The 26,682-nt window shown below is 50.9% G+C and overlaps 1 protein-coding gene and 1 long non-coding RNA gene across 3 annotated transcripts; one reads left to right on the plus strand and one right to left on the minus strand.

The window, feature by feature from the left end:
• Positions 1-9,819: 9,819 nt before the first annotated feature.
• On the minus strand, positions 9,820-21,687 carry LOC136161431 (uncharacterized). The gene is made up of 6 exons (XR_010661730.1): positions 21,610-21,687; positions 20,340-20,477; positions 18,439-18,498; positions 16,432-16,558; positions 11,336-11,480; positions 9,820-10,100 (listed from the first exon to the last, which is right to left on the minus strand). It is a non-coding gene; the product is annotated as an uncharacterized lncRNA (long non-coding RNA).
• Positions 11,337-24,572, plus strand: CBLC (Cbl proto-oncogene C). 2 transcript variants are annotated; one of them, XM_065926277.1, is made up of 12 exons: positions 11,337-11,752; positions 14,447-14,593; positions 14,824-14,980; positions 15,253-15,374; positions 16,444-16,581; positions 17,549-17,636; positions 18,446-18,577; positions 20,323-20,457; positions 20,782-20,862; positions 23,930-24,045; positions 24,166-24,232; positions 24,330-24,572. In XM_065926277.1, the coding sequence occupies exons 1-11, from the start codon at positions 11,403-11,405 to the stop codon at positions 24,173-24,175; spliced, it is 1,476 nt and encodes a 491-aa protein (XP_065782349.1). In that variant the 5' UTR covers positions 11,337-11,402; the 3' UTR covers positions 24,176-24,232; positions 24,330-24,572. The 2 variants fall into 2 exon arrangements, with proteins under 2 accessions (XP_065782349.1, XP_065782350.1); XM_065926278.1 differs by lacking the exon at positions 20,782-20,862 and having other exon boundaries at positions 24,330-24,571.
• The last annotated feature ends 2,110 nt before the right edge of the window (positions 24,573-26,682 follow it).

Genomic DNA, 26,682 nt, shown 5'->3' on the forward strand with positions numbered 1-26,682 from the left:
AGTAACCTTGTGTGTGTGTGTGTGTCTGAAGGACTCTGCGGTTTGTGTGGTCCCTGTGGTACCACAGCTGACTGTGTTGACCTGTTGTGAACTGTTAATTCCAGTTGTCTCTGGGTCTCCATGCATGAGTGTTCTTCACACTGAGACCTACAGTTATTGTGTGATTGTTTCTGTGTGACCACTTTGCTTCGTGTATCACATTTATTCAGTGGCTACAGGGCCCCCCTGTAGCCCCCCCCACATACATAAATATATATATATACATACATATGTGTATATATATACATATATGGGCTCCCCAGGTGGCACTAGTGGTTAAAGAATCTGCCCTGTCGGTGCAGGGGCCATAGGAGATACAGGTTGGATCAGGAAGATCTGGAGGCAAGCGTGGCAATCCACTCCAGTATTCTTGCTAGAGAATCCCATAGACAGGAGCCTGGCGGGTTGCAATCCATAGGGTCACAGAGTTGGACACTACTGAAGCAACTTAGCACATGTACATACACACACATATACATATATACATACGTGTGTATAATTATACACACACACACATAAATAGGCCTCACGGTGGGGCATGTGGGATCCTAATTCCCCGACCAGGGATTGAAACCTCGCCCACTGCAATGGAAGGCAGATTCTTAACCACTGGCTCCCCCACCCCGGGAAGTCCCCAGATACATTTTTTACTCTGTGGACACCTTTCTTATGTATCAGTCACGGTTTGCATTCATTCCCTGTTGCTACTGTAACAAAGCACCCCAAATTCAGTACCTTAAAACAGCACAAGTTCATCCTCCTACAGTTCTGGAGGTCTGCAGTCCAAAATCAGCCTCACCAAGTCAAAGTGCCAGGAGAGCTGCTTCCCTCTGGAAGCGAGAGGAGACTCTGTCCCCTTGCACTATCCAGCCCGCAGAGGCTGCCTGCCTTCTTTTGCTCATGGCCTCTTCCTTGTATCAGAGCAGTTTCTGTCCTCCATCTGCACATCTACTCTGATCTCCTGTCTCCCTCTTATGAGGTCCCTCTGGTTCCCCTGGGTTCACCCAGGTAATCCAGGATAATCTCCCTTCTCGAGACCATTAACTTCCTCACATCTGCCAAATCCTTTTTGCCATATAAAGAAACAGTCACAGATTTCCAGGGAATATCATTGGGAATCTGTATTCAGCCAACTCCTTGGTTTCAGTCAGAGAAACAACATTACTAGCAAAAGGTATATGGATAAGAGATTCATTAAAGGGATTTGCTTGGGGACTTCCTTGGTGGTCCAGTGGTTATGACTCTGCACTCCCAATGCAGGTGGCCTGGGTTCAGTCCTTGGTCAGGGAACTAGATCCCACATGCCACAACTAAGAGTTTGCATGCTGCAGCTAAAGATCCCACAGGCTGCAGCCAAATAAGCTAACATATAAATAATAAATAAATTTATTCTCTAACAGTTCTGGAGGCCAGAAGTTCAAAATCAAGGTGTCAACAGGCCACACTCCCTCCAAAGCCTCTTGGAGAGAATCCATCCTTGTCTCTTCCAGCTTCCAGTGGCAGCTGGCATTCCTTGGCTTGTGGCCGCATCACTCCCATCTCTACCTCCCTCTTCATGTGACCGCCTTCTCTGTGTATCTGTGTCTTCTCTTCTGTCTCTTATAAAGGCCATTTTCATTGGGCTTAGGACCCACCCAGACCCCATTCAGCATGATCTAATTCTTGACATCCTAACCTGAAGTGCATCTGCAAAAACCCTTTTTCCAAATAAGGTCACATTCACAATTTCTGGGGCGTTTGGAATGTTTCCTTGTGGGAGGCCACCATTCAACCCAGGGCTTCTAAGGTGGTGCTAGTGGTAAAGAATCTGCCTGCCAATGCGGGAGATACAGAACATTCCTCTGGAAAAAGAAATGGCAACCCACCTCAATATTCTTGCCTGGAGAATCCCATGGATAGAGGAGCCTGGTGGGCTGTAGTCTGTGGGGTTGCAAAAAGATGCAACTGAGTGCACACACACACACACGCACACATGCATGGCTCAACCCACTGCATAGGGTGACTTTTGGGCGCTGTAAGCAGCTGCATGTGAGAACTTCCCTTGTGATAATCCCACCACATGAGCAAGGTCATGTGCAACGACTGGTCTTTCCAGCAGACAGTGAGCTCTGGGAGGGTAGTGGACACTCTTGCTGCCTGACCCACGGCAGCCAGCACACTCCCTGGCATGGAGCAGACCCCTGAGAAATGACAGTAGAATGCACTACAGCGTCTGTGATTCTTCATGGCTGTGTCTGATCCCTTGTCCCACTGTGTGGCCAACGTGGGGGCAAATACTGTCAGCAACGTATTGACCATGCGTGCTAAGTCGCTTCAGTCACGTCTGATTCTTTGTGATCCAGTGGACTGTAGCCTGCCAGGCTCCTCTGCCCATGTGATTCTGCAGGCACGAATACTGGAGAGGGTTGCCATTCCCTCCTCCAGGGGATCCTCCTAACCCAGGGATTGAACCCCTGTCTCTTATGTCTCCTGCACTGGCGGGGTGGGGGGTGGTTCTTCACCATGAGCACCACCTGGGAAGTCCCACATTGACCATAATGGTGCCCATATTCCAGATGGGAAAACTGAGACTCAGAGAGAGCAAGCTGCCTGTCCAAGGTCAGGGTTGCTGCCTCCTAAACCCACGTTCATAGTCCCTGGGCCCTCGTGACTCACAGGAAGGTGGTGTGTGGTTGTGTCTATTATTTTGAAGTGTGTGCATGGGCACCTGTGTGTGTGGAAAGGGCGTAGGAGAGCAGGTGTGTGTGATTGAGAGCACAGGCCCTGGAGTCAGAACCGGGTTCGAGTGCTGCCCTTCTGCTCCCCAGCTGTGTGATCTGGACTGGGTGACTTTCACAGCCCTGAGCCTCCACGTTCTCAACTGTAAAATAGGGACAATGCCGACCTCTCAGGGTCAATGGGTTGATGAGTGTTTGATGAGAGTTAGAGGTACCAGCCCTATCACTGGCCTGGAACGTGTGTGTCAGCATCTCCTTGTATCTGTGGGTCCAGACGGTGGGTGATGTGCCTCTTTGTGTATGAGAAACTGTCTCCGGGTTCAAAAGCTGAACTCGGCCCCTGACCTTGGCAAGCTACTTCTCTAAAACAAAGGATCTGGCTTCTCCACGGATGGAAATCCCCACTCGGCCTCCTGACCTTGGGACCGGGCACGTGTCCTTCCACACCCAGCCCCCTTCCCCTGAAGAAAGGCAGACTCCTAGGAGGTGGAGAGGAGGGTCATAGAGAGGGTCTCCAGCCCCCTACACCAGCCCTCCCAGAATTAAACATGCCCCCCCTTCACCAGTGCCACCAAGACCGCTCTCATCTGTGAAAGTCCTTGCATCCTTGAGCCAGAAGTCATACTTCCGAAGCATTTCTCCACGAGACCCAGTCCTGTTGCAAAGTTTCACTTGTAATCACCACCCTGGGTAAACCCACACGCTCAGTCAGAGAATATCACTTCCAAGTGCATGCATTGTTGTTTCTGTGTGCTTTTGCTCACTCACTCAGTTGTGTCTGACTTTTTGCAGCCGCATGGACTGTAACCGCCAGGCTTCTCTGTCCATGGGATTTCCCAGGCAAGAATACTGAAGTGGGTTGCCATTTCCTTCTCCAGCGGATCTTCCGGACCCAGCAATCGAACCCTTGTCTCCTGCATTGGCAGGTGGATTCTGTACCACCAGCGCCACCTGGGAAGCTCCAAGTGCATGCGAGAAATCTTCCAAATCTTAAATATGGGTGCTGTTCCCCCCAAATGCTTTTAAGAGCATTAGAACTAAACAGAGTGCATCAGCTGGTTGATAAGGATTTGATGAGCGTGTAGGTGTGAGCTCCAGGCATGAGCGCAGACCCTCAGGTCAGCCACACCCCGATTTTACAGAAAGGGAGACTGAGACCCAGAAAGGGGAGACTCTGACTTGGTGCAGTGATGAGCCCGGGATTCCATGATTTACCTTCACCAAGCGTCGGAACTCATCATCAAGACTGCAGCCACCAATACCGTGTACCTTCTGATACGATGCACAGAGGACACAGCATGATTTTTATAATAGTCCTGCCACCAGAATCTGATCACAAGGAAATGTCAGACAAGCCCAATCCTAGACAGTGTTACAAGAGAACTAACAAGTGGCCTGCAATTGATCAAAAACATCAACTTCATGAAACACAAAGATAGGCTGAGTGATTGTACCAGACTGAAGGTCACTAAGAAAGACATCAAAACTAAGTGCATGAACTTCCCTGCTGGTCCAGTGGCTAAGATTTCACCTTCCAGTGCAGCAGGTGTGGGTTCCATCCCTGGGGGTGGAGCTGGGATCCCACATGGCATGGGTCAAAAACTCAAAACATAAAATAGAAGCAATATTGTAACAAATTCAATAAAGACTTTAAAAATAGTCCACATTGGAAAAAAAAAAAGCTAAATGCAACTTGTGATCTCAGATTGAAGACTGAAAAAAATAGCTTGCTATGAAGGATAGTTTGGCAACAACTGGCGATTTGAATATAAACTGTGTTGTTAGATGTCAGTATGGGATCACTGTTAAATGTCCTGCTTTTGATAACTGTACAGTGACTGTGTAAGAGGATGACCTTAGATTCAAAGCAGAGATATAAAATCTGAAATTTACTCTCAAACTGTTCGAGGAAGGGGGGAGAGCAAATAATAAAGCAAACTGGCAAATCGACAACTGGAGAATCTGGGTGAAGGGTATACAAGACGCCTTTATCCTATAGTTGCGACTTTTCTGTAAGTGTTAAATCATTTCAAAACAGAGAAGAAAGTCTGCAAATTAAAAGTCATGGTTTTAAGGTTCCACGTTTCTAAGAGGGTAAGTCTGTGCACGCATCTGTGCTAAGACCTCGGGGAGTCGGAAAAGTGAACTTGCTGCTTCAGACTGCGTAGGGGTGTGACCTGGACTTTAGGGTGTGTTTAAGGTCTAGGGATGTGGTCAAGGCCCTGGGGGCGTGGCCAAAGTTTCAGGCGTGGCCAGAATGAGGGGCCGGCCACATCCTTGGGTGTGGAGGAAACTCAGAGGTGTGGCCAGAGTCTACCAATAGGCCTTGAGAAATTCAGTTCCCAAGGGAGGAGGTAAATCTGTGCATAGAGCGCTCTCTTGTGGCTACCCTGGGGTGTGGCCTCCACTTTTAAAAATTGTTCAGTCGCTCAGTTGTGTCCGACTCCTCGCGACCCCACGAACTGCAGCACGCCAGGCCTCCCTGTCCGTCACCATCTCCCGGAGCTTACTCAAACTCGTGTCCATCGAGTCGGTGATGCCATCCAACCATCTCATCCTCTGTCGCCCCCTTCTCCTCCTGCCTTCAATCTTTCCCAGCATCAGGGTCTTTTCAAATAAGTCGGTTCTTCACATCAGGTGGCCAAAGTATTGGAGCTTCAGCTTCAGCATTAGTCCTTCCAATGAATATTCAGGACTGATTTCCTTTGGGATGGACTGGTTGGATCTCCCTGCAGTTGAAGGGACTCTCAAAGAGTCTTCTCAAAACCACAGTTCAAAAGCATCAATTCTTCAGTGCTCAGCTTTCTTTATGGTCCAACTCTCACGTCCATACATGACTACTGGAAAAGCCATAGCCTTGACTAGATGGACCTTTGTTGGCAAAGTAATGTCCATGCTTTTTAATATGCTGCCCAGGTTGGTCATAACTTTTTTTTCAAACAGCAAGTGTCTTAATTTCATGGATGCACTCACCATCTGCAGTGATTTTGGAGCTCAAGAAAATAAAGTCTGTCACTGTTTCCACTGTTTCCCCATCTATTTGCCATAAAGTGATGGGACCAGATGCCATGATCTTAGTTTTCTGAATGTTGAGTTTTAAGCCAACTTTCCCACTCTCTTCTTTCACTTTCATCAAGAGATTCTTTAGTTCTTCTTCGCTTTCTGCCATAAGGGTGGTATCATCTGCATATCTGAGGTTATCAGTATTTCTCCTGGCAATCTTGATTCCAGCTTGTGCTTCATCCATCCCAGCGTTTCTTATGATGTACTCTGCATATAATTTAAATAAGCAGGGTGAAAATATACAGCCTTGATGTACTCCTTTCCCTATTTGGAACCAGTCTGTTGTTCCATGTCTAGTTCTAACTGTTACTTCCTGACCTGCATACAGATTTCTCAAGAGGCAGGTCAGGTGGTCTGGTATTCCCATCTCTTTCAGAATTTTCCACAGTTTGTTGTGATCCACCCAATCAAAGGCTTTAGCGTAGTCAATAAAGCAGAAATAGATGTTTTTCTGGAAGTCTCTTGCTTTTTCGGTGATCCAGCAGATGTTGGCAATTTAATCTGTGGTTCCTCTGCCTTTTCTAAATCCAGCTTGAACATCTGGAAGTTCACAGTTCACAAACTGTTGAAGCCTGGCTTGAAGAATTTTGAGCATTACTTTGCCAGTGTGTGAGATGCGTGCAATTGTGCGGTAGTTTGAGCATTCTTTGGCACTACCTTTCTTTGGGATTGGAATGAAAACTGACCTTTTCCAGTCCTGTGGCCACTGCTAAGTTTTCCAAATTTGCTGGTGTATTAAATGCAGCACTTTCACAGCATCATCTTTTAGGATTTGAAATAGCTCAACTGGAATTCCATCATTTCCACTAACTTTGTCCGTAGTGATACTTTCTAAGGCCCACTTGACTTTGCATTCCAGAATGTCTGGCTCTAGGTTGGTGATCACACCATCGTGATTATCTGGGTCGTGAAGATCTTTTTTGTATAGTTCTTCTGTGTATTCTTGCCACCTTTTCTTAATATCTTCTGCTTCCGTTAGGTCCATACCATTTCTGTCCTTTATTGTGCCCATCTTTGCATGAAATCACTCCCTATTTCCCTCTAACTCCCTTCCTTCAACCCCAGGCAATCCATAATATACTTTCTGTCTCTATAGATTTGCCTATTCAGGACATTTTATATAAATCAAATCATATAATATGTAGTCTTTTATGACTGGCTTCTTTTACTTTAGCATAATGTTTCTGAGGTTCATCCATTCCTTTTAACGGTCAAATAATATTCCATTGTATAGGAGGATTGTACTTAATTTACCCATTTGTCCATTTTCATCTGACAGATTTGTTTCCACAAATCTTTGCGTGGATACACTTTTTTATAATTTTATTTCTTTATTTTTGGCTATTTTGGGTCTTCATTGCTACGTGGGCTTTCTCTAGTTGTGGCAAGTGAGGGAGTGGGTAGTCTCTCGTTGCAGCGGACAGGCTTCTCCTTGCAGTGACTTCTCACGTTGTGGATCAGGGGCTCTAAGCTGTGCGGACTTCAGTAGTTGCAGCTTGAGAGCTCAGTAGTTGTGGCTCCCAGGTTCTGGAGCACAGGCTCAAGAGTTGTGGTGCACGGGCTTTCTTGCTCCAGGGCATGTGGGATCTTCCCAGATCAAGGATCGAACCTGTGTCCCCTGCATTGGCAGGCAGATTCTTTACCACTGAGCCACCAGGGAAGCTCCTGGATGTATGTTTTTAATTCTCTGGGATAGGTTGAGATAGGCATGGAACTCCTGGATCATATGATGGCACTGTTGAACATTTTGAAGAGCTACCAAACTATTTTCTGCAGCAGCTGCAACATTGTACATCCTCACTAGCAGTACCTGAGGCTTCCGGTTTCTTCACAGCCTCTCCAATAGTTGTTATTGTCTGTCTTTGGAGGAGGGAGCGCGTCACAGCTTGTGGGATCTTAGTCCCCAGACCAACAATGGAACTTATGCCCCCTGCATTGGAAGCAGAGTCTTAATCCCTGGACCACCAGGGAAATCCTAGTGTCTGTATTTTTTATTACAGCCTTCCTGACAGATGTGAAGTAGGATCTCCTTGTGGTTTAGATTTTTCTTTCCCTAACTGATTATGTCTTTTCAGTATCTTTTGTTATCATCACTTCGCTTGTATCCGCTTTGCAGCTACATGAACTCTTAACCAGTTTGCCATATGTGATCCAGATATTTTTAAAGCATTAACGATATCCTCAGAGTCCATCTTTTCCCTTTGCTGTGTCTTACATTTAATGTTCAATGTTACCACTCATGGTTTCATACTATTATCACAAACATTGCATTCCCCAGGTAATATAGTATACTGGTTTTGCAATTTTTCTTACTTGGCATAAAAAAGGGGGGAATGGCCACCCACTCCAGTATTCTTGCCTGCAAAATCCCACGGACAGAGGCGCCTGGAGGGCTAGTCCATGGGGTCACAAAAAGAGTGGGACATGACTGAGCACACACACGTAAATAACATTGTGTTATACTAACTCCTCTGCACTGACTTCTTTTTTTTTTCCCTAAAGTCATTGTATTAGTTTCCTGTTGCTGCTGTAACAAAGGACGACGAACTAAGTGGCTTAAAACAACACATTTCTCTCACCATCTGGGGACCAGAAGTCCCAGATCAATGTGCTGGTAGGGCTCTGCTCTCTCTGAAGTGTCCTTCCTTGCCTTTTCCTAGCTTCTGACTTCTGCCAGCAACCTTCGGTTTATATATGCATCACTCCAACCTCTGCCTCCATCGTCACTTGGTTTTCTCCCAGTCAGTATACCTGTTTTTGCATCCCAGTTTCCAATCATACTGGATATAGTGTGTGTATATTCAGTTGCTCAGTCATTCTCAACTTTAGTGACCCTGTGGACCAGAGCCCACCAGGCTCCTCTGTCTATTCTTGCCCAGGCAAGAATACTGGAGTGCGTTGCCATTTCCTCCTCCAAGGGATCTTCCCAACCCAGGGATGGAACTCGATTCTCTTGCATCTCCTGCCTGGGCAGGTGGTTTCTTTACCACTTGGCCACCTGGGAAGACTGGATGTATGGCACACCTCGTCTAAACTTGGTTAAAGCCTACAAAACCTCATTTTCTAGACAACGTCCATTCACAGGTTCCAGTGGACACAAATGGGGGAGGGGGACTATTCAACCCAGTAACACTCATCATTATGTTTTTACGATTCACACTATTGGACGGTGTGTCCATTTCATTCATTTGGACTGCTGCACGGAAGTCCTTTGTGGAAGGATACCACAATGTATTCATTCCTCCTCCTGATAATGAAACTCGCCTTGTCTTCAGTTTTCTCCATTTCCAACAAGGCTGCAATTAACATCCCTGAACCTGTCTCCTGGAGTTTTTTAGGGCAGTATTTTTCAACCTGCCTGACAAGATCCATTAGTGGGTTGTGAAATCAATTTAGTGGGTTGCAAACACAATTTTCCCTTTAATGAAATGAAATTAACTAGAAGATACAAGAGCACATGCGCATAGATGGGGTAAGGCTTGCCCTGTGGAACTGTTTCAGGTGTATAACGTCTCAATGTGAGCAGAAGTGTTTACAAGCCATGGCTCTGAAGGACGTAGCTGGCAATGGATTTGCCCTGCCAAGGCTTTGTTGGATTCTGTCAAATTACTCTCAAACCTAATTTGTCCATTTACACTTCCATCAACTCCTTGTCACTACTTGGCATGGTCAAAATTTTGAATTTTTGCCAGGGCAATGGGTTGTCATCCTGCTTCCTGGAGGTGGAAACTGAGGCTCAGAGAGAGCAGGAATGCAAGGAGCTAGGAGGTGGACCCTTCCATCCTGACTACAAGGACCCAGCCTTCATTTAGTTTGAGGTGCAAATTCAAAGATTCCACAAATTAAGGACTCTTGGGTTCTAAGAGATAAAGGATGGGGCCTGAGGAGGGAAGTAGGGTGCGGTGGGGGCCCCAGATCGCACCCCAAACCTTCTCCCTCTCCTTCTACCTCAGTTTTTGAGAATTCAGTGAAAAAATGTAAAGTCTGACACAGAGGGCGCGACAGAGTGTTTAATAAATGCTTTGTTGTTGTTGTTCAGTGGATTCTGACTCTTTGCAATGCCATGGATTGCAGCACGCCAGGCTTCCCTGTCTTTCACCATCTTCCAGAGCTTACTCAAACTCGTGTCCATCGAGTCGGTGATGCCATCCAACCATCTCATCCTCTGTCGTCCCCTTCTCCTCCTGCCTTCAATCTTTCCCAGCATCAGGGTCTTTTCTAATGAGTCGGCTCTTTGCATCAGGTGGCCAAAGTATTGGAGCTTCAGCTTCAGCATCAGTTCTGCCAATGAATATTCAGAGTTAATTTCCTTTAGGATTGACTGGTTTCATCTATTATTATTATTACTACTGTTCTCTGATTGAAAAGTCTCTGTGCTGTGTGCTTAGTCGCTCAGCCGTGTCTGACTCTTTGCGACCCCCATGGACTGTAGCCCCCCAGGCTCCTCTGTCCATGGGGTTCTCCAGGCAAGAATACCGGAATCGGTTTCCATGCCCTCCTCCAGGGGATCTTCCCAACTCAGGGATCGAACCCAGGTCTCCAGCACTGCAGGCAGATTCTTTACCGTCTGAGCCACCAGCAAAGAAATTCTTTAGGTGTGGACATATTTGTAATCAGAACCAGGTCAGTCTCCTGGCTGGGGCGTGGCCAGGAAGCCAGGGGGCGTGGCCTGGATCCCTTGAGTGACGGAGGGACCGTCCGACCCACCAGGGTCCCGCGTGGTAGCCCAGCGCGCAGCCTGGGTAGCGGCTATAGGCGAAGCAGGTTGGGGAGAAAACCGCGTCTCTCCAGCCCTGCTCTGGGCAGCTGCTGCAGTCATGAGCCCCATCTTCCCGCCTCATCCCCTGGGGACCCAGAAGCCCCCACCACCTCCTTTGGAAATCTGAGTGTCTCAATTCCAGCCTGATTTCTCTCAAGGCCCTGCTTATGGGGACCCGGGAATTATGTCACCAGATTCCTGCTCCCTCAGACACCCTCCTCCCAACTCCTGTTCTTACGGGACCCACGGGTCTGGGCACGCTGTGTTCCTTCTCCGGGACGGAAGGGTCGCACTATTTCCCTAACGTTTCCTCCTAGAAGGTTCAGCTCTAACCTTTAATTCCATGCCACGACCAATGACCCAAACTTTGACCCACGACCCAGGAAAGCTACCTCCCAACACCACTCCCCTTCACGGTCAGGGAAGCTAAATTCCCAGCCCCACCTTCGCCCCCAAGAAAAGTCCTAGATTTTCCCCAACCCCTCCTCCATTGCTAACTTGGAACCCACCCCTCCCCAGAAAGGGCCCAGGCATCGGACCTGCGATCCCCACCCGCCCAGGAAGTCCTATCGCCACCCACCAAAGCCACACCATCCGGCTTTCCTTTGGTGATCGGACGTGAGAAACCCCATCTCTAAGGAAGCCAGGTGCCAGAGCCCCCAGCCACCGCCCCCTTGGGGCACACAGGTACGGGCAGTCACCTCCCCCCGGTTCTCCAGGGCCCGCCCTCACCTTTGCCGCCCCGTCCCGCCCCTACCTGGGGCTGGGCGGTGCCCAGCCTTTCTCCGCGGGCCCTCGTCCCTCCTCCGGCATCAGAGGGATCCATGGCTGCGGCGGCCCTGCGGGGACGACAGTGGAGAGAATCCCGCGCGTTCGGCCGCGCGGTGAGGCTGCTGCAGCGCCTGGAAGAACAATGCGGGAACCTCCGGCTCTCCTCGAGTCCCCCCTCCCTTCGGAACCTGCTGCCCCGCACGGCGCAGCTGCTGCGCCAGGTGGCGCAAGCCCGGCGGGAGGCCGGCGGAGGCGTCCCCGAGGGTCCCGGGGGGGCGTGGGACTTTCTGGTGGTCTATCTGGCTAACCTGGAGGCCAAGAGCAGGCAGGTGGCGGCGCTGCTGTCGCCCCAGAGCCGAAAGATTGCCAACGACGAGCTCTTCCGGGAGGGCTCCAGACTCAGGTGAGCCCTTGCGCCGGGACAAAGGTTGAGATCGTCGGTGGGGCTCCCTCAGGCTGCGAGCATCCTCCTCCCTCCGACGGGGGGTCCTGATCGCAAGCCTTTCTTCGTGAAAGAACCCGGGAAACTAAGCCTCCCAGGTTTTTTTCCTTCTTTGGGCATGGAGTCCCTGAACTCACCATGTCCCCTTCGTTCTTGGCTCAGAAGTGGGCTGTTCGCCCCCAGGATTTAGACACATTCCGGAACGTGGGGACCCCCAGGAAGCTTCCCGCATGCGGCCCTCTGGAGAAAGAGCTCTGAAGCCCCCATCACCAGCCCTGCCTGGGACACTCTCAGAGCCTGTCTTTAGTTCCTTAGCCTGTCTTAAGTTCCTTGGGTGCCTAGCTCAGGACCTAGGGGGGGGTTGTTTTTTTGTTTTTTGTTTTCTTTTTTCTTTTTGTCTGCAGGTTGCCTGCTCTGGTTCTGAATTTCCAAGAAAAGGCTGTTAAATGACAGGGGCAGAGTTTTGAGGTCTAAAGCCAGAACAAGGCTTGAAACAGTAGCTCTCAACCCCAACAGGCCCCCAAGCCCTTTCTTTAGAACAAATATTTTGTGGTGTCTCTTTAAATCTATCCTGAAATGACATATATCGGGTGAATAACCTACCTACTCATAATTCTTTAAAAAGAAATCACTATAATGCCCAAATTGTAGTATAAGGGAATGATCAAAGGAATGTTCTTTATAATACAATTATTTTTATTTGGAATGAAAATGCCAAGGCACTGTTTTAGTTACTCTGGAAGGCAGAATTGACTAGTTCTTGTACACTTGTACCTGGGAGGAAAAATCATCCATTGCTGAACGAAACAGACTTCCCTTGACACCTACGGTAGTGAATTTCTGTAAAATTCAGAATCGATTTTCAATGTGCAAAAAATGCTTATGTAGGGTTAGGACTCTGCTTTCACTGCAGAGCCAGGATCTGATCTCTGGTCTTGTGACCTAAGAGCTCACAAGCCAAAGGGTGTGGCAAAAAAAGAAAAGTTTATGTAAAATGGAATTGGACTTTAAGCTCAGATCACTGTAACTGGATTTTCCATCTTCACAAATGTATGATGGGACATTGGAAAGTTGAGTAAGGGGTGGGTAAATCTTACTGGAGGATATGGTCCCCCACAATCTAGCCTCAAGCAAATTTCTAGAAGCTCCTTAAAAGGGTAGTATAACTCCACTGAGCACCACTGTTCTAGATTCAGTAGGTTCTAGAAACTAGGAAACCTAGGGACTCAGTGAGTGGCTCAGTGGATTTTCTAGAGTCGTGGGGTCCTAACAACTCTGATGGAGATTCTAGACCAGGACTTTCCACAAAACTCTAATGGAAGCCACATATGTAGTTTTTCATTTTCCAGTAGACGTATTACAAAAAGTTTTTCTAAGCGGGTGAAATGAATTTCAGAAACTTTTAAAAATTCATTATATCCAAAATATTATGAACTCAACTTATAATCAATAAATACAAGGTGATGCTTAATGTAATAATTCACATTCTTTTTTTTTTTTTTCCTTGTGCACTAGTGAAAGTCACTCAGTCATGTCCAACTCTTTGCGAACACATGGACTATATGGTTCATGGAATTCTCCAGGCCAGAATACTGGAGTGGGTAGCCTTTCCCTTCTCCAGGGGATCTCCCCAACCCAGGGATCAAACCCAGGTCTCCCACATTGCAGGTGGATTCTTTATCAGCTAAGCTACCAGGGAAAGGATACCCACTCCACTATTCTGGCCTAGAGAATTTCACAGACTGTATAGTATAATCCCTGGGGTGGAAATGAGTTGGACATGACTGAGCAACTTTCACTTTCACTTTTGCACTAAGTTTCTGAAACCTAGTGTGCATTTCACATTTAGAACACATTTCAAGGTGGGCCAGTCACATGTGAATAGTGACTGCATTATAGACTGTGGAAAGGGAGGGTGCTTAGAAACTATCAAGGGTTTCCCTATAAAAAGCATCAAGAATCCGACAGACCTGGAGGCTATTCATATAAAATAATAAGAACAGTAACTAATTAACATGCCCTGAATGCCGACTCTATACCAAGTTGTGCCTGGCATCTTGTGTGCTCATAAGATGGGTAAGAATCCTTATCATGCACCACCCCCACCCCACCATGAGGCAGGGGCTGTGCTTATCCTGTATTTATACCCATTTCACAGCTGAGGAAACTGAGGCTTGAAGAGGAAAAAAGGAACTTGCAAAAATCACAGAGCTAAGTGTCAGAGCTATCCTCTGCTGCTCCCCACATCCTAAGTGGTTCCTCAGGGAGGCAGTGAGCAGGAGGAAGCCCAAGGGTCCACCACCCCGGGCTGCTTAAACCAACAGGGAGTCTTCGAGCTCAGACTGCCCTAAATGGCCCTAGCCCTAGTGCTCCCCACATCTGACTAGGCAAGGCTTCAGGCAGAGACTGGGATTTGTTTGCTGGGGGATGCCTTGGATATGAGGCGGTACCTCCCTTTCCTTCACAGATGGGGAAAAAGAGTTCCCCAGAAGGGACGCGTCTGGACTGTAACAGGTGGTCTCAGGACCGACTTTCATCATGCACTAACTTCTTAGAGGCTGGGGGCCTCGTCCCTGCGGGTGTTCCCCACACGGCGTGGAAGGGTCAGTGGGGCTCCCAAGGTCAAGTCCAAGTCCTCAGAGCCCGTCCCCGCAGGCGGCAGCTGGCCAAGCTGGCCCTCATCTTCAGCTACATGCACGCGGAGCTGGACGCGCTCTTCCCCGGGGGCAGGTATTGCGGCCACACCTACCAGCTCACCAAGGTCTCCGCCCACACTTTCTGGAGGGAGTACTGCGGAACCCGGTGAGTGAGCGCCCACCCCAGGATCCCTCAGCGGCTGGAGCCCCATCCTGCCCCCGACCAGGGGCCCAAGAATTCAGACCCTCAGGCCCCCTCCTCCCTCAGACCCAGAAGGCAGACCCCCAGCCCCTCCTCCCTCAGATCCAGGAGCCCAGCCCCTCTCCTTCCCAGGAGTGCTCCCATGCTAGGCTCCCAGAGGCTTCATCTGCACCCCCCACTCCCAACCCACCTAGATGTGTGCTGCCCTGGGCTGACTTTGAGGCGGTCTTATGCATCTGCCACCCCGTGGAGCCAGGCTCCACGGCCCTGGCCTTGCGCTCCACCATCGACCTCACCTGCAGCGGGCACGTGTCCATCTTCGAGTTTGACATCTTCACCAGGCTCTTCCAGGTCAGGGAAGGCCGGGATCTGAAGCCTAGACTCTTGGGTCCTGGGGGAGGAGAGGTTGGGAGCCCAGACTCCTGGGTCTGTGGGAGGAAGGGCTGGGGGCTTGGACTCCTGAGTCCTGGAGGTGGAAGGGCCTGGAATCTTCTATGTCAAAGATGTTCCTGAGGCCCACGGTGGGTGGGAGTGAGGCATCTGTGTTCTTGGACCCCGGGAGGCACTAGGAGCGGAGGCGGCTTCCTTGGCCCCTCCCTGACCTCAGCGCTGCCCCGCCCTAGCCGTGGCCAACACTCCTCAAGAACTGGCAGCTCCTGGCGGTCAACCACCCGGGTTACATGGCCTTCCTCACATACGACGAGGTCCGAGCCCGTCTGCAGACTCTCAGAGACAAGCCAGGCAGGTAAAAGGGCCAGGCCTCGTGAGGAGGAGGCTGTGGGGGTTGCAGGGTCTGGATTCTGGGCTGGGGTGTCTGGGTGACCCAGACATCCTTCAGAAAGTAAGAACTGAAGGGCTGTGGTACCTGGGACCCCAGAGAGTCGAGAACTCAGAGGAAGAATGCTGAGTGCCTCTGCCACCTAGGTTGTCCTGGGACCACCTAAACCCGCCCACAGTCCAGCAGCTAAAGGGACGATACCCCTGGTCCAGCAAGGGGGCCCGAAGATCCTGCCCCGGGATACGATCTGTTTCTCATAGGTTTGAACCCACGCATCTGTTAAATATTTTGAATATGACTTCCCACCTGCTGGGAAACCAGACACCTGAGTCCTTAAAGTATTTCAAGCCAGGAGTTTTGAGCCACTGGAGCCCTCTAGAGGGCTAAAAATTGAGGGACTGAGCTACCTGGAACACCAAGAGGTTAAAGGAATAGGATGTCAGATTCCTAAGTCTTTGCAGGGCAGAGGTGCAGGCCCCTGAAGATGGTATGTTAGCACTTTTCCAGTTACACTTGAGACTGGTGGAAAGGGAAAGAAAAAGGAATGAATCAATGGCCATAATTGAAAAGACCAGGTGTGGATTTCAGGAACAGCTGGATCCAGGTGCTCAAGTGCTGTTGTCAGAAATCAGTTCCTGTCCTTCCCCAGCTTTCCTCTGTGCTAGCCTCATTCTCAGACATAGTCTTTCCTTGTGGTGGCAAATGCTTTCTGGAAGCCACAGCTGTATACCCTAGCAGCTTAGCATCCCCTAGAGAAATGCGATGCCTTGCTCCTATTACTTCCAGCAAAAGTCCCAGCATTGTCTAAACCCAGTGACGGTGGAGGAGGAGCTTAACAGGTAAACACCCCAGACATTCCCTACAGTGGTGGACAGGAACCTGTGCTGGACAGTGCCTCTTTTGCCTAAAAAGTAGGAAGTTTATGATGGAGCAAGAATTTAGACACCTAGATCCCCAACAGGGTGAGGAGCCAGGAGGTTCCAGAGGGTCACCAGTGACCACTCCCTCCCCCATCCCTTCCTACCTCTTCCTCCAGCTACATCTTCCGGCCCAGCTGCACTCGCCTGGGGAAGTGGGCCATCGGATACGTGAGCTCAGACGGCAGCATCTTACAGACCATCCCTCTCAACAAACCCTTGTTCCAGGTGCTCCTGGAAGGACAGAAGGAAGGCTTGTGAGTCACCATCCTAGGAGGGATGACTACGTCCCAGAGCACAGGGTTCACAGACGACATGCATTGACAACGTAAAATTGCAATACTACAGTGTTCCAGCGGGTGGCAGGCAAAGGTCAGGAAGGGACGCCTTTCCAGTTCCTCCCGGCTGCCATGTTGCGCTAGCAGCAGGTCTAGGAGGAGCGTGTGGGAGCTGCGCACAGCCCCAGTGGTCCCCTTCCTTGGACCTGCACTCAAGGCTTTTGCTTCTAGATACCCATGTCCTGTTCTGTCATCTAGACCTTAAGAGCAGAAGGAGAACTGAGCAGAAAGCTAGACTGGAGTTTTCAGTCTGTAATCTTGGCCACCTCAGAGCCCCCCTTTCGGAATCAGACTTGTGTGGCACTGGAGGGGCGGAAAAGGTAGACAAGGTTCCTGAGTCTCACCTTGGAGGTTTAACCAGAGCCTCCTGAGCTAGCGATCGTATCTATATGGTATGCTGAGATAGATAATGGATGGATATATGATAGATGGATTCACTTCAGTTCAGTCGCTCAGTCGTGTCCGACTCTTTGCGACCCTATGAATGGCAGCACGCCAGGTCTCCCTGCCCATCACCAACTCCCAGAGTTTACTCAAACTCATGTCCATCGAGTCGGTGATGCTATCCAGCCATCTCATCCTCTGTCGTCCCCTTCTCCTCCTGCCCCCCATCCCTCCCAGCATCAGGGTCTTTTCCAATGAGTTTGCTCTTCGCATGAGGTGGCCAAAGTATTGGAGTTTCAGCTTCAGCATCAGTCCTTCCAGTGAACACCCAGGACTGATCTCCTTTAGGATGGACTGGTTGGATCTCCTTGCAGTCCAAGGGACTCTCAAGAGTCTTCTCCAACACCACAGTTCAAAAGCATCAATTTTTTGGCACTCAGCTTTCTTCACAGTCCTACTGTGAAGCCCCCCGACCCCATACCCACCTCCTCCCTTCCCCCAGCTACCTCTACCCGGATGGGAAGAACCACAACCCGGACCTGACCGAACTCTGCCACATGGAACCTCATCAGCACATCCACGTGTCGGAGGTGAGGCCCAGGCCCCCACCCAGGCCCACCTGCCCCCTCCACACACTGCACCTTGGCTCAGGGATCCTCTCCCGTGAGTCAGGCCCCAGACTCCCAGAAGCCTTCAGGTTTTGTGCTGGCTTGGTGGCCATGTGACCTGGGGTAAATTGCTTGACCTCTCTGTTCCTCCTCTGGAAAACATTGCCCCTCCTGCCTCTTACCCAGGGGCTTTCCTGGTAATGAAGCCAGGAAATGATACTGCTGAGATCATCAGGGCAGCTAATGCACTTTGTGCATTCACCAGTGGCAGCTTTTAGTCTTCCAACTGTCCCAAGGGGTGAGAGAAATGCCAAACAAAATTTTGAGTATAAGTGTATCCCAGGCAGGGACTTCCCTGACAGTCCAGTGGTTAAGACTGCACTTCCACTGCAGGGGGACACAGATTGGATCCTTGGTCAGGGAACTAAGATCCCACATGCTGTGCAGTGCAGCCAAAAATTTTTTTTAATTAAAAAAAATTTAAGGTGTATCCATGCAATATTTGCATGGATTAGATCTCAAAACGTATTCACTGTTCCTCTGAAAATCAAATTTAACAGGGCATCCTGTATGTTTATTGGCTGAATCTGGCAACCCTGAGTGTAGACAAGCCCCAGAGAACAAGTCTGATAACAAAAGCACATGCAAGGAGGCAGCTGGACATACAGCCTTGAACCTGGGGGAGGTTTCAAGGCTGGTGCTGAGGTTCGGGACTCACTCCCAGTGGCCCGACTTGCCTGCTCATGGCTGACAGCACCCCTGCTTCTAGTGGTCCCCTTCTCACCTGGCAGGAGCAGCTGCAGCTGTACTGGGCCATGGACTCCACGTTTGAGCTCTGCAAGATCTGTGCTGAGAGCAACAAGGATGTGAAGATAGAGCCCTGCGGGCACCTGCTCTGTAGTCGCTGCCTGGCTGCCTGGCTGGTGGGTCTGACTCCGCCCTGCCTTCCCGTCCCGTCCCCCACCCCTTTCCTCCAATAAAAGCCCCTAGAGCCTCTCCCCTGCAGGCAGGAGAAGGGGATGAGATGGTTGGATGGCATCACCGACTCGATGGACCTGAGTATGAGCAAGCCCCGGGGGTTGGTGATGATGGACAGGGAAGCCTGGCGTGCTGCAGTCTGTGGGGTCGCAAAGAGTCGGACACGACTGAGCGACTGAACTGACAGCATCTCCCACATGCCTCATGGACCACATGGGGAAACTGAGGCCCAGGGAGAGCAGAGGCTTGCTCCGCCTATGCCTCTGTCTTTCTCTCTCTACACCTGTCACCTCTGCTTCTCCGTCTCCAGTTACATTATTCATGGAAAATGCTGCATTGGCCCCAGTGGGAGACAGTGGTGTCTGCCGGACTGGCCACATTTAACATGCTATTTCGAGCCTGTGGCAGCCCCTCGCTGGTTGATCTGGACCAGTGGCTTTACCTCTCTGAGCCTTATCTGCCTTCTCAGGGGAATGCGGCTGAGGCTAGTGACCTCCCAAGGGAGGATTCAGGCCTCCGGGTAAAAGAAGCCCCTGTGGAGAATAGGTGCCTAATACACAACTTTTCCTTTATGATGTAAGTGTTTGGCCTTAAGCTTTTGATTGGGGAGATTATCATAACAAAGACATCCCTCTTCCGGACTCAGATAAGGGACTATCAAGCCCGGAGCCTTGACATTTCCCCTGAGAAAGCCCTAGGTAACTGCGCATGAAGTGACCCACTTCTCTCTTCCAGTCTCTGCTTCTTCCTTCCTCTTCTGCTTTAAAATTGCCACTCAACAGTGAACGCCCAAAATCTAGGCACCCCACTCACTCCACCCCCAATAAAGGCAGAGCCCCAGGTCTGCCTCCTCTGCCATCTACCTGCAACCTGCTTTATCCTCCGGGACCTGCGAGTAGTAAGTCTTGTTCTTCAAAGTTCCCTGATGGTTGATGCGCCCAGCAGTCTTAAGAACCAAAGGGCCGGTCCAGCCACAACACTGTCCCCAGCGGTGGTGGCAGGGGGTATCTCTGGGCCCCCCCCCCCAACAATGAATACGTACAGGCCAGGCAAGTGTCTCAGGTATTCCTTTTGTTGCTCAGTTGCTCGGCCATGTCTGACTCTTCGTGACCCCATGGACTGCAGCACGCCAGACTTCCCTGTCTTTCACCATCTCCTGGAGTTTGCGCAAACTCATATCCATTTGATAGAGTCGGTGATGCTATTTAACCGTCTCATCCTCTGTCACCCCCTTCTCCTCCTGCCCTCAATCTTCCCCAGCATCAGGGTCTTTTCCAATGAGTCGGCTCTTAGCATCAGGTAGCCAAAGTATTGGAGCTTCAGCATCAGTCCTTCCAATGAATATTCAGGGTTGATTTCCTTTAGGCTTGACTGGTCTGATTTCCTTGCAGTCCAAGGGACTCTTAAGCGTCTTCCCCAGGCATCCCTACCCCATAGCACCTCTACTGCGAGGCTGAGACCCACATAGCACCCTGTCTTCCCTGGGCTCCTCCTGACCTCAGGCAGCCCCTCCTTCCCATCCTACATCTCTCTCTCCATCTTTCTCTCTTCCTTCTCTCTCTCTCTCTCTCTCCATTTCCCTCCCTCTGTCCTCCCCACATCACTTGGTGGGGGATCAAGGCCCCTGTCATCCCAAAGGACGTGGTGGGCACAGGGAGACCCTGATCCTTTTCCTCTCCACCTCCCCCAGCACTCAGACAGCCAGACCTGCCCCTTCTGCCGCTGCGAGATCAAGGGCCAAGAGGCTGTGAGTATCCATCAGTTCCAAGTCGGCGCCACTGTGGAGGACCCAGAGGACAGCAGTGACGAGGAGGAGCTGGAGCAGGTGAGCAGGCCAGGCAGGAGCTGGAACGGGAAGCCCCAGGGTCTGAGGGAGGAGGGGCTGGGGGAAGAGGACCCCTGGGTCTGAGGGAGGAGGGAGTTTGTAAAAGGCTTCTGGGGTGCCAAGGACACAGACTTTTGCCTCCCCTAGGGTCTGAGGCTATGACCTTCTCTAGTATAACCCTCCCGAGGGTAGGACTTTGTTTCACTCTCCATTCTACCTCCAAAGCCTACAAAGCGCCTGAATGCTGGGCTTCCTGGCAGGGGGACATGTAGGTGAGCAAAAAATGACGGCTCACACACCCTCCCCACCCTCTGTCTCCCTTAGATGGCCCCTTCAGCTCCTCCCCTGCCCTCTCAGCTGGATGTGTGCCCCAAGCGCCCCAGCAGCAGAGGCCAGCTGGAGGTGGTGAGTGGGGCACTGGTCTGGGGTGGGCAGGTGGGTCCCGTTCACCCCTGGGGTCCCTGGTCTGGCCAGATGCCTAGGGGTGCAGGCCAGGCACCCATTCTTTGCACCCATTTACAGATGCCATCTGACACCATACCTCTATGGTCTCTTCTCTTCTTCTCTTCCTTACTCACCCCACCTCACTGGCTTTCTGACTCCTCTTGAAGCATCCCAGGCATGCCCTACCCCAGGGTCTTTTTACCAGCTGTTCCCTCTGCTTAGATCTCCTTTCCCAAGGCTCACTTTCTCATCCCCTCCTTGGGGAGGCCTTCCCTGACCACCTACTAAAAATAGCACCCCCATGGGGCTTCCCTGGACTTCCCTGGTGGCTCAGACAATAAAGAATCTGCCTGCAATGAAGGAGACCTGGGTTCGATTCCTGGGTTGGGAAGATCCCCCAGAGAAGGTATGGAATGAGTCTTCCCCATAGCCCTAGAAGTCAAAAATGTTCCTCTCCTCATTTTCCAGAAGAAAAAAAAAACTCAACAGAGGAGACTGCACCTGCCCAAACACACAGCCTTTCTGAAAGAGGAGAAAACCCTTAAAAAAATTAAAAGAAAAAAAACTGTTTATTTTCTTAGTGAGCCCCCACCTTGCTTTTTTTTCCCCCCTGCACTCTTCACCCAAGCATTTTCCAAATCCCGGCTTCCTGGAGTGGGGGCGGGGGGTAAGAGGAGGTCTCTGTTAGGTTTCAGGCTGAATACACACCAGATCCAATCGATACTGGGCAGTCTTCAAACAAACAGCTCAGGAAGTCCGGGAACATTATTCGGCCACAGAAAACAGGAGAGCCAGCCGGGGAGAGTGGGGCCGGGGAGGGGGGAGGCAGGCGGTGACACCAGCCAGGGAAGCTAAAAACAGATCTCGACCTGCAGCCAAAACCAAATGGAAACAGTGAGAGGCACTCAGCCGGCTCCCGGCGGACGATGAAAGGGACACAGGGCCGTGGGCCCCTCTGGCCAGATGGTCGCACCGTCACTGAGGCTGTGCCCTCCGCCCGGCAGGCTCTTTTCTCCTCTGCCCAGACCCTTCCCATTTCAAATTCCAGTCAACTCTTCTTCCTTCATTGCTTAAAACATGCTGTAGGAGGGAGCCCCAGCGTGCTATTTCCCAGCAAGGTGACTGTCATAATGAAAACAGCTCATATATATGTGTGTAACTCTTGCTATAGGCCTGGGGCTACCTTTTTTTGGGGGGGAGGCCATGCCACGCAGCATGCGGAATCTTAGTTCCCTGACCAGGGATTGAACCCTTGCTCCCTGCAGGGGAAGTGGGAAGTCTTAACCACTGGACTGCCAGGGAAGTTCCTAGGACTGTTTTGTTTTGTTTTTGCTGCTCTGGGTCTTCGTTGCTTTGCGTGGGCTTTCTCTAGTTGCGACCAGTGGGGGCTACTTGTTGTCATGGTGCCTGGGCTCATCATTGCAGCCGCTTCTCTAGCTGTGGCACATAGGCATGTGGAATCTTCCCAGGCCAGGGATCGAACCCTTGTCCCCTGCATTGGCAGGCCTCTTCCTAACCACTGTGCCACCAGAGAAGTCCCTCCCTGGTGCTGCTTTTTAAGGCAGTCATTTAGTTGCCAGGACAACCTGATAAGGTAGATGCTATTACGACCCCTATTGCATAGAGGGGTACAGTGAGGCTCCAAGATCTGAAGGCCACCCAGCTCAAGGATGTGAGAGTCAGGGCTGGAACTCAGGCCCCTGGCTTCAGACTCCAGAGTCCATCCTTGTTTTTCTTGTCTGTGAAATGGGCATGATGCCAGTCCCTGCCATGTGAGTATGATGAATCCCCTGACTGGGCATGCTCCCTCACAATGCTGTGTTCTCCAGCAGAGAAGTCCCCCTTAGGGGGTTGAAACAGTCATTCAAAAGGACCCAGGCACCTTGCTGCAGTCACTGGGGGCCTCTCCCATCCTCAGTGCCTACACGTGGAGTATATGGAGACAAGCATGGCATGGACCCCAGGGGTTGTGAGGAAGTCAGCAAGATTGGGCATTTGTAACCTGAATTCGATCCCCTCCCTCACCTCTCAGAAGCCCCCAAGACCTCAGGACTCCAAGAATTAAAGCCACCGTCCTCTCCATCAGCCCATAAGACTTGGGGATCGGACCCCTTCCTACCGCTCTGACCTCCCAGCACCCCCTCAATTCCTTTCCAGCATCAGTGGACTCCTTACAAAACCAGCAAGCTCACCACCCACTGCAACACTTCTGCTCACATCCTTTTTGCACTCAGACTTCTGCTCAATTTCCCCCTCTTCCAAGAATCTTTCCCCAGTCACCCTCAGGTCTGATCACCACCCTCCTCACCCCATCCACTGTCAGGTCTTGGAAGGACGCACAACTTTCTGGGATATTTCCTTGTCCATGCACTGATGACTCATGTTAAACCTCCTCCTTAAGAGACTATTGGCTTCATGAGGACAGAGATTTTTGTCTGTCTAGTTCCTGCTGTCTCTTCAGAGCCCACAGCAGTGGCTGACACGCTGTAGCTCCTCAGGAAATTTGTGGGATGGACGGATGAATAAACAAATGAATAGGTGGACTGCTGGGTAGATGCATGGATGGACAGATGGACAGTCAGACAGATGGATGGATGGGGGGGTAGATGGGGGAATGGCTGGATGGCCGGAAGGATAGGTAAGAAGATGGGCGGATGGATGGATGGATGGACAGATGGGTGGAAGGGTGGATGGGTAGATGGATAGATGGATGGATGGGTGGATGGATGGATGGATGGCTAGATGAGCAGATGGGTGGATGGGTGGTGAATGGGTGGATGGATGGGTGGAGGTATGAATGGATAGGTGAATGGATGGGTGGATGTATGGATAGACAAACAAAAATTTTTTCTACTCAAGTCAGAGGTGTTAGGGGAACAAAACAGCATGGACTAGGGACAAGACCCTACCATGCTGCCCCCCACTCCCCACCCCTGCTCCCGCCATTGCCATGTTACCCCGTCCAGGCCTGTGAGATGGAGTACCGCTGCAGCTTATCTGTGAAATTTCTTAATCTCCTCGCCTGCAGGCACCTCTGACCCTTCCCAGACTTCGAGCCCCTCTTCCTTTGCCAAGATTCTGGACTGAGGCCTCAGCCCCGTGGGAAGTCACCTCCAGCCCCCAGGCCAGGGCGGGAGCCCGAGGGTGAGTGCAGAGGGCAGCTGGGGCCCAGGACTCCAGGGTCTGAGGGAAGAGGCGGTGGGAGCCGAAGCGGAACACTGGTACTAGGAAATCAACATCGCCTTTAAACTCTTGCCATTGCAGAAACTCCTAAAGCGAAAGTCTCCCCTTCCATCTGCCCCTGAGGGATCCGTGAAGGCCTGGATGCCAGGTGAGGGCCCCTTCCCACCCAGGTTCCTGCCCTCAGCCTGGCCCTGCTCACCCCACGCTGTGATACTATCTAAACCGTCTCTCTTTCCGCCCCACAGGGCACCAAGATGTGCTGCGGGAAGGGAGCCCAGGGGCTGGAAGGGGTTTATGATCCAGAAATAAACTGCTGAGCCCAGTCTGTCCTCTGGTGTGTGGAGGAGTGTGGCAACCACTAGGGGGCAGCTTGGTGTAGGCGGTGCCCGAGGCCTGATCCCCACCTGCTTACCCCAAGCGTCTGGGGTTCTGAGAGTCAAGAGTGGAGGACTCAGCTCCTCTGGATCCAGGAGTCTAGACACCCAGACCCCTCCCCTCTCAGACCCAGGAATCCCGCCCTCAGGACTTAGAACTTGGGAATTCTCAGACTCAAGCATCAGATGCCTTTCCTCATCACAGCAAAAAAAAAAAAAAAAAAAGAATCCTGGACCCAGACCCAGATGTTGCTACTGCTATCTAATTGCTAAGTCATGTCAGACTCTTTGCAACCCCGTGGACTGTAGCCTGCCAGGCTCCTCTGTCCATGGGATTTCCCCCAGGCAAGGATACTGAAGTGGGTTACCGTTTCCTTCTCCAGGGGATCGTCCCTGACCCAGGGATCGAACCTGAGCCTCATGCTTGGCAGGCAGATTCTTTACCACTGAGCTACCAGTGAAGTGAAAGTGAAAGTCACTCAGCCGTGTCCAACTCTTTGCGACCCCATGGACTATACAGTCCATGGAATTCTCCAGGCCAGAATACTGGAGTGGGTAGCCTCTTCCTTCTCCAGGGATCTTCCCAACCCAAGGATCAAACCCAGATCTCTCAGGAGTGACTTTCACTTTCTTTACCAGCTGAGCCACAGGGGAAACCCAAGAATACTGGAGTGGAGAGCCTATCCCTTCTCCAGTGGATCTTCCCGACTCAGGAATCGAACCAGGGTCTCCTGCACTGCAGGTGGATTCTTTACCAACTGAGCTATCAGGGAAGCCCTCAAACCCAGATACCCAAGTTCTAATTCCCTTAGACAAAAAGCCCCCACATTGAGAGTGACACTCCCAGTCTTCCCACAATCCATTCTTATCTCTCTCTCCTTTCCTCATGGGATCCTTCTTCCAAAGTAGCAATGGACATGTCTCCCCAAAACCGCATCACTAATCCCAACAGAACCCAAGCCTCCCTCTGCCTAAGTTTAAACCAGTTGCCATCCCGGGAGCCCCCACGCTGTGCTCAGTCCCAAGGAGGGCAACGTAGAGGGCTGCAGGAACCCGGAGCAGACAGCTGATTCAGTTGAAGAGGTCAGGGAGGGCTTCCAGAAGGAGGGAACATCTAAGCTGCATCTGAAAAGATGAGTTAAAAGGTAATTCGGTGTAAACAGAACATGGAAGCATGAGTCACAGATTTAGTTACAAGGAACAGAAGCCTCCTCTGGGGCAGGAAGGGAATTGATTGAGAGGACTCGGGATCACTCACAGATTCCCAGAAGTGATTAGAGAATCAGGATCGGAAAGTGATCAAGAGAACACGACGGGCAGCTGGCCGCCAACCATAACCAAGCCACGATCACACCACAGAACGTGTCTGAAGGGGATACGCTGGGGCCTCAGTGACCACTAGATGTTGGTCATCTCTCTGCCTCTGCCACCCCAGAACAGGCTAGCTGTTGCATTGGAACAAATCACACTGAAACTTTTTTTTAAATATAATTTTATTTATTTATTTAGGGCCGCGCTGGGTCTTCATTGGTTTGCGCAGGCTTTCTCTATTTGTGGCTAGCGGGGGCTACACTTCATTGCGGTGCACGGGCTTCTCATTGCAGTGGCTCCTCTTGTTGTGAAGGACGGGCACTTGGCACACAGTCTTCAGTACTTCTTGTGCAGCACGTGGGCTCAGGAGCTGTGGCTCGTGGGATCCAGAGCACAGGCTCAATAGCTGTGGCCTAGGGGCTTAGTTGCCCCGAGGCATGTGGAATGCTCCAGGACCAGGGATCGAACCTATGTTCCTTGCACTGGCAGGCAGATTCTTATCCACTGCGCCACCAGGCAAATCCAACACAGAAACTTATTTGTGTGCAACAGTAAGGGTTTTGGGTGGTTCTGGCTCAGGGTGCGATCACGTGGTGCTTGGAGCAGTGCAGCTGGTGACTGGACAGACATCCCTCTGCTGTCTCAGACCTCTCCACGTGGTCTCCACGCTTGCTAGTTTGGGCTTCCCCACAGCATGGCTGCCTCAAGGTAGTCAGAGTCCTTATATGGTGGCTGAAGTCTTCACAGAAGATATTCCAGTGATGCAGGAAGAAGGTACACGGTTTTTTCTACCTAATCTTGGAACTCATGAATGAAGTATTCTTCTTTGTTTGGTCAAGCTGCATCTATGTTGTGGTACATGGGCTTTCTCTAGTTTCAGTGCTAGGGCTTAGTTTCTCCTCGGCATGTGGGA

This window comes from Muntiacus reevesi, chromosome 2 (assembly GCF_963930625.1).
Source record: "Muntiacus reevesi chromosome 2, mMunRee1.1, whole genome shotgun sequence".
Classification (NCBI taxonomy): domain Eukaryota; kingdom Metazoa; phylum Chordata; class Mammalia; order Artiodactyla; family Cervidae; genus Muntiacus; species Muntiacus reevesi.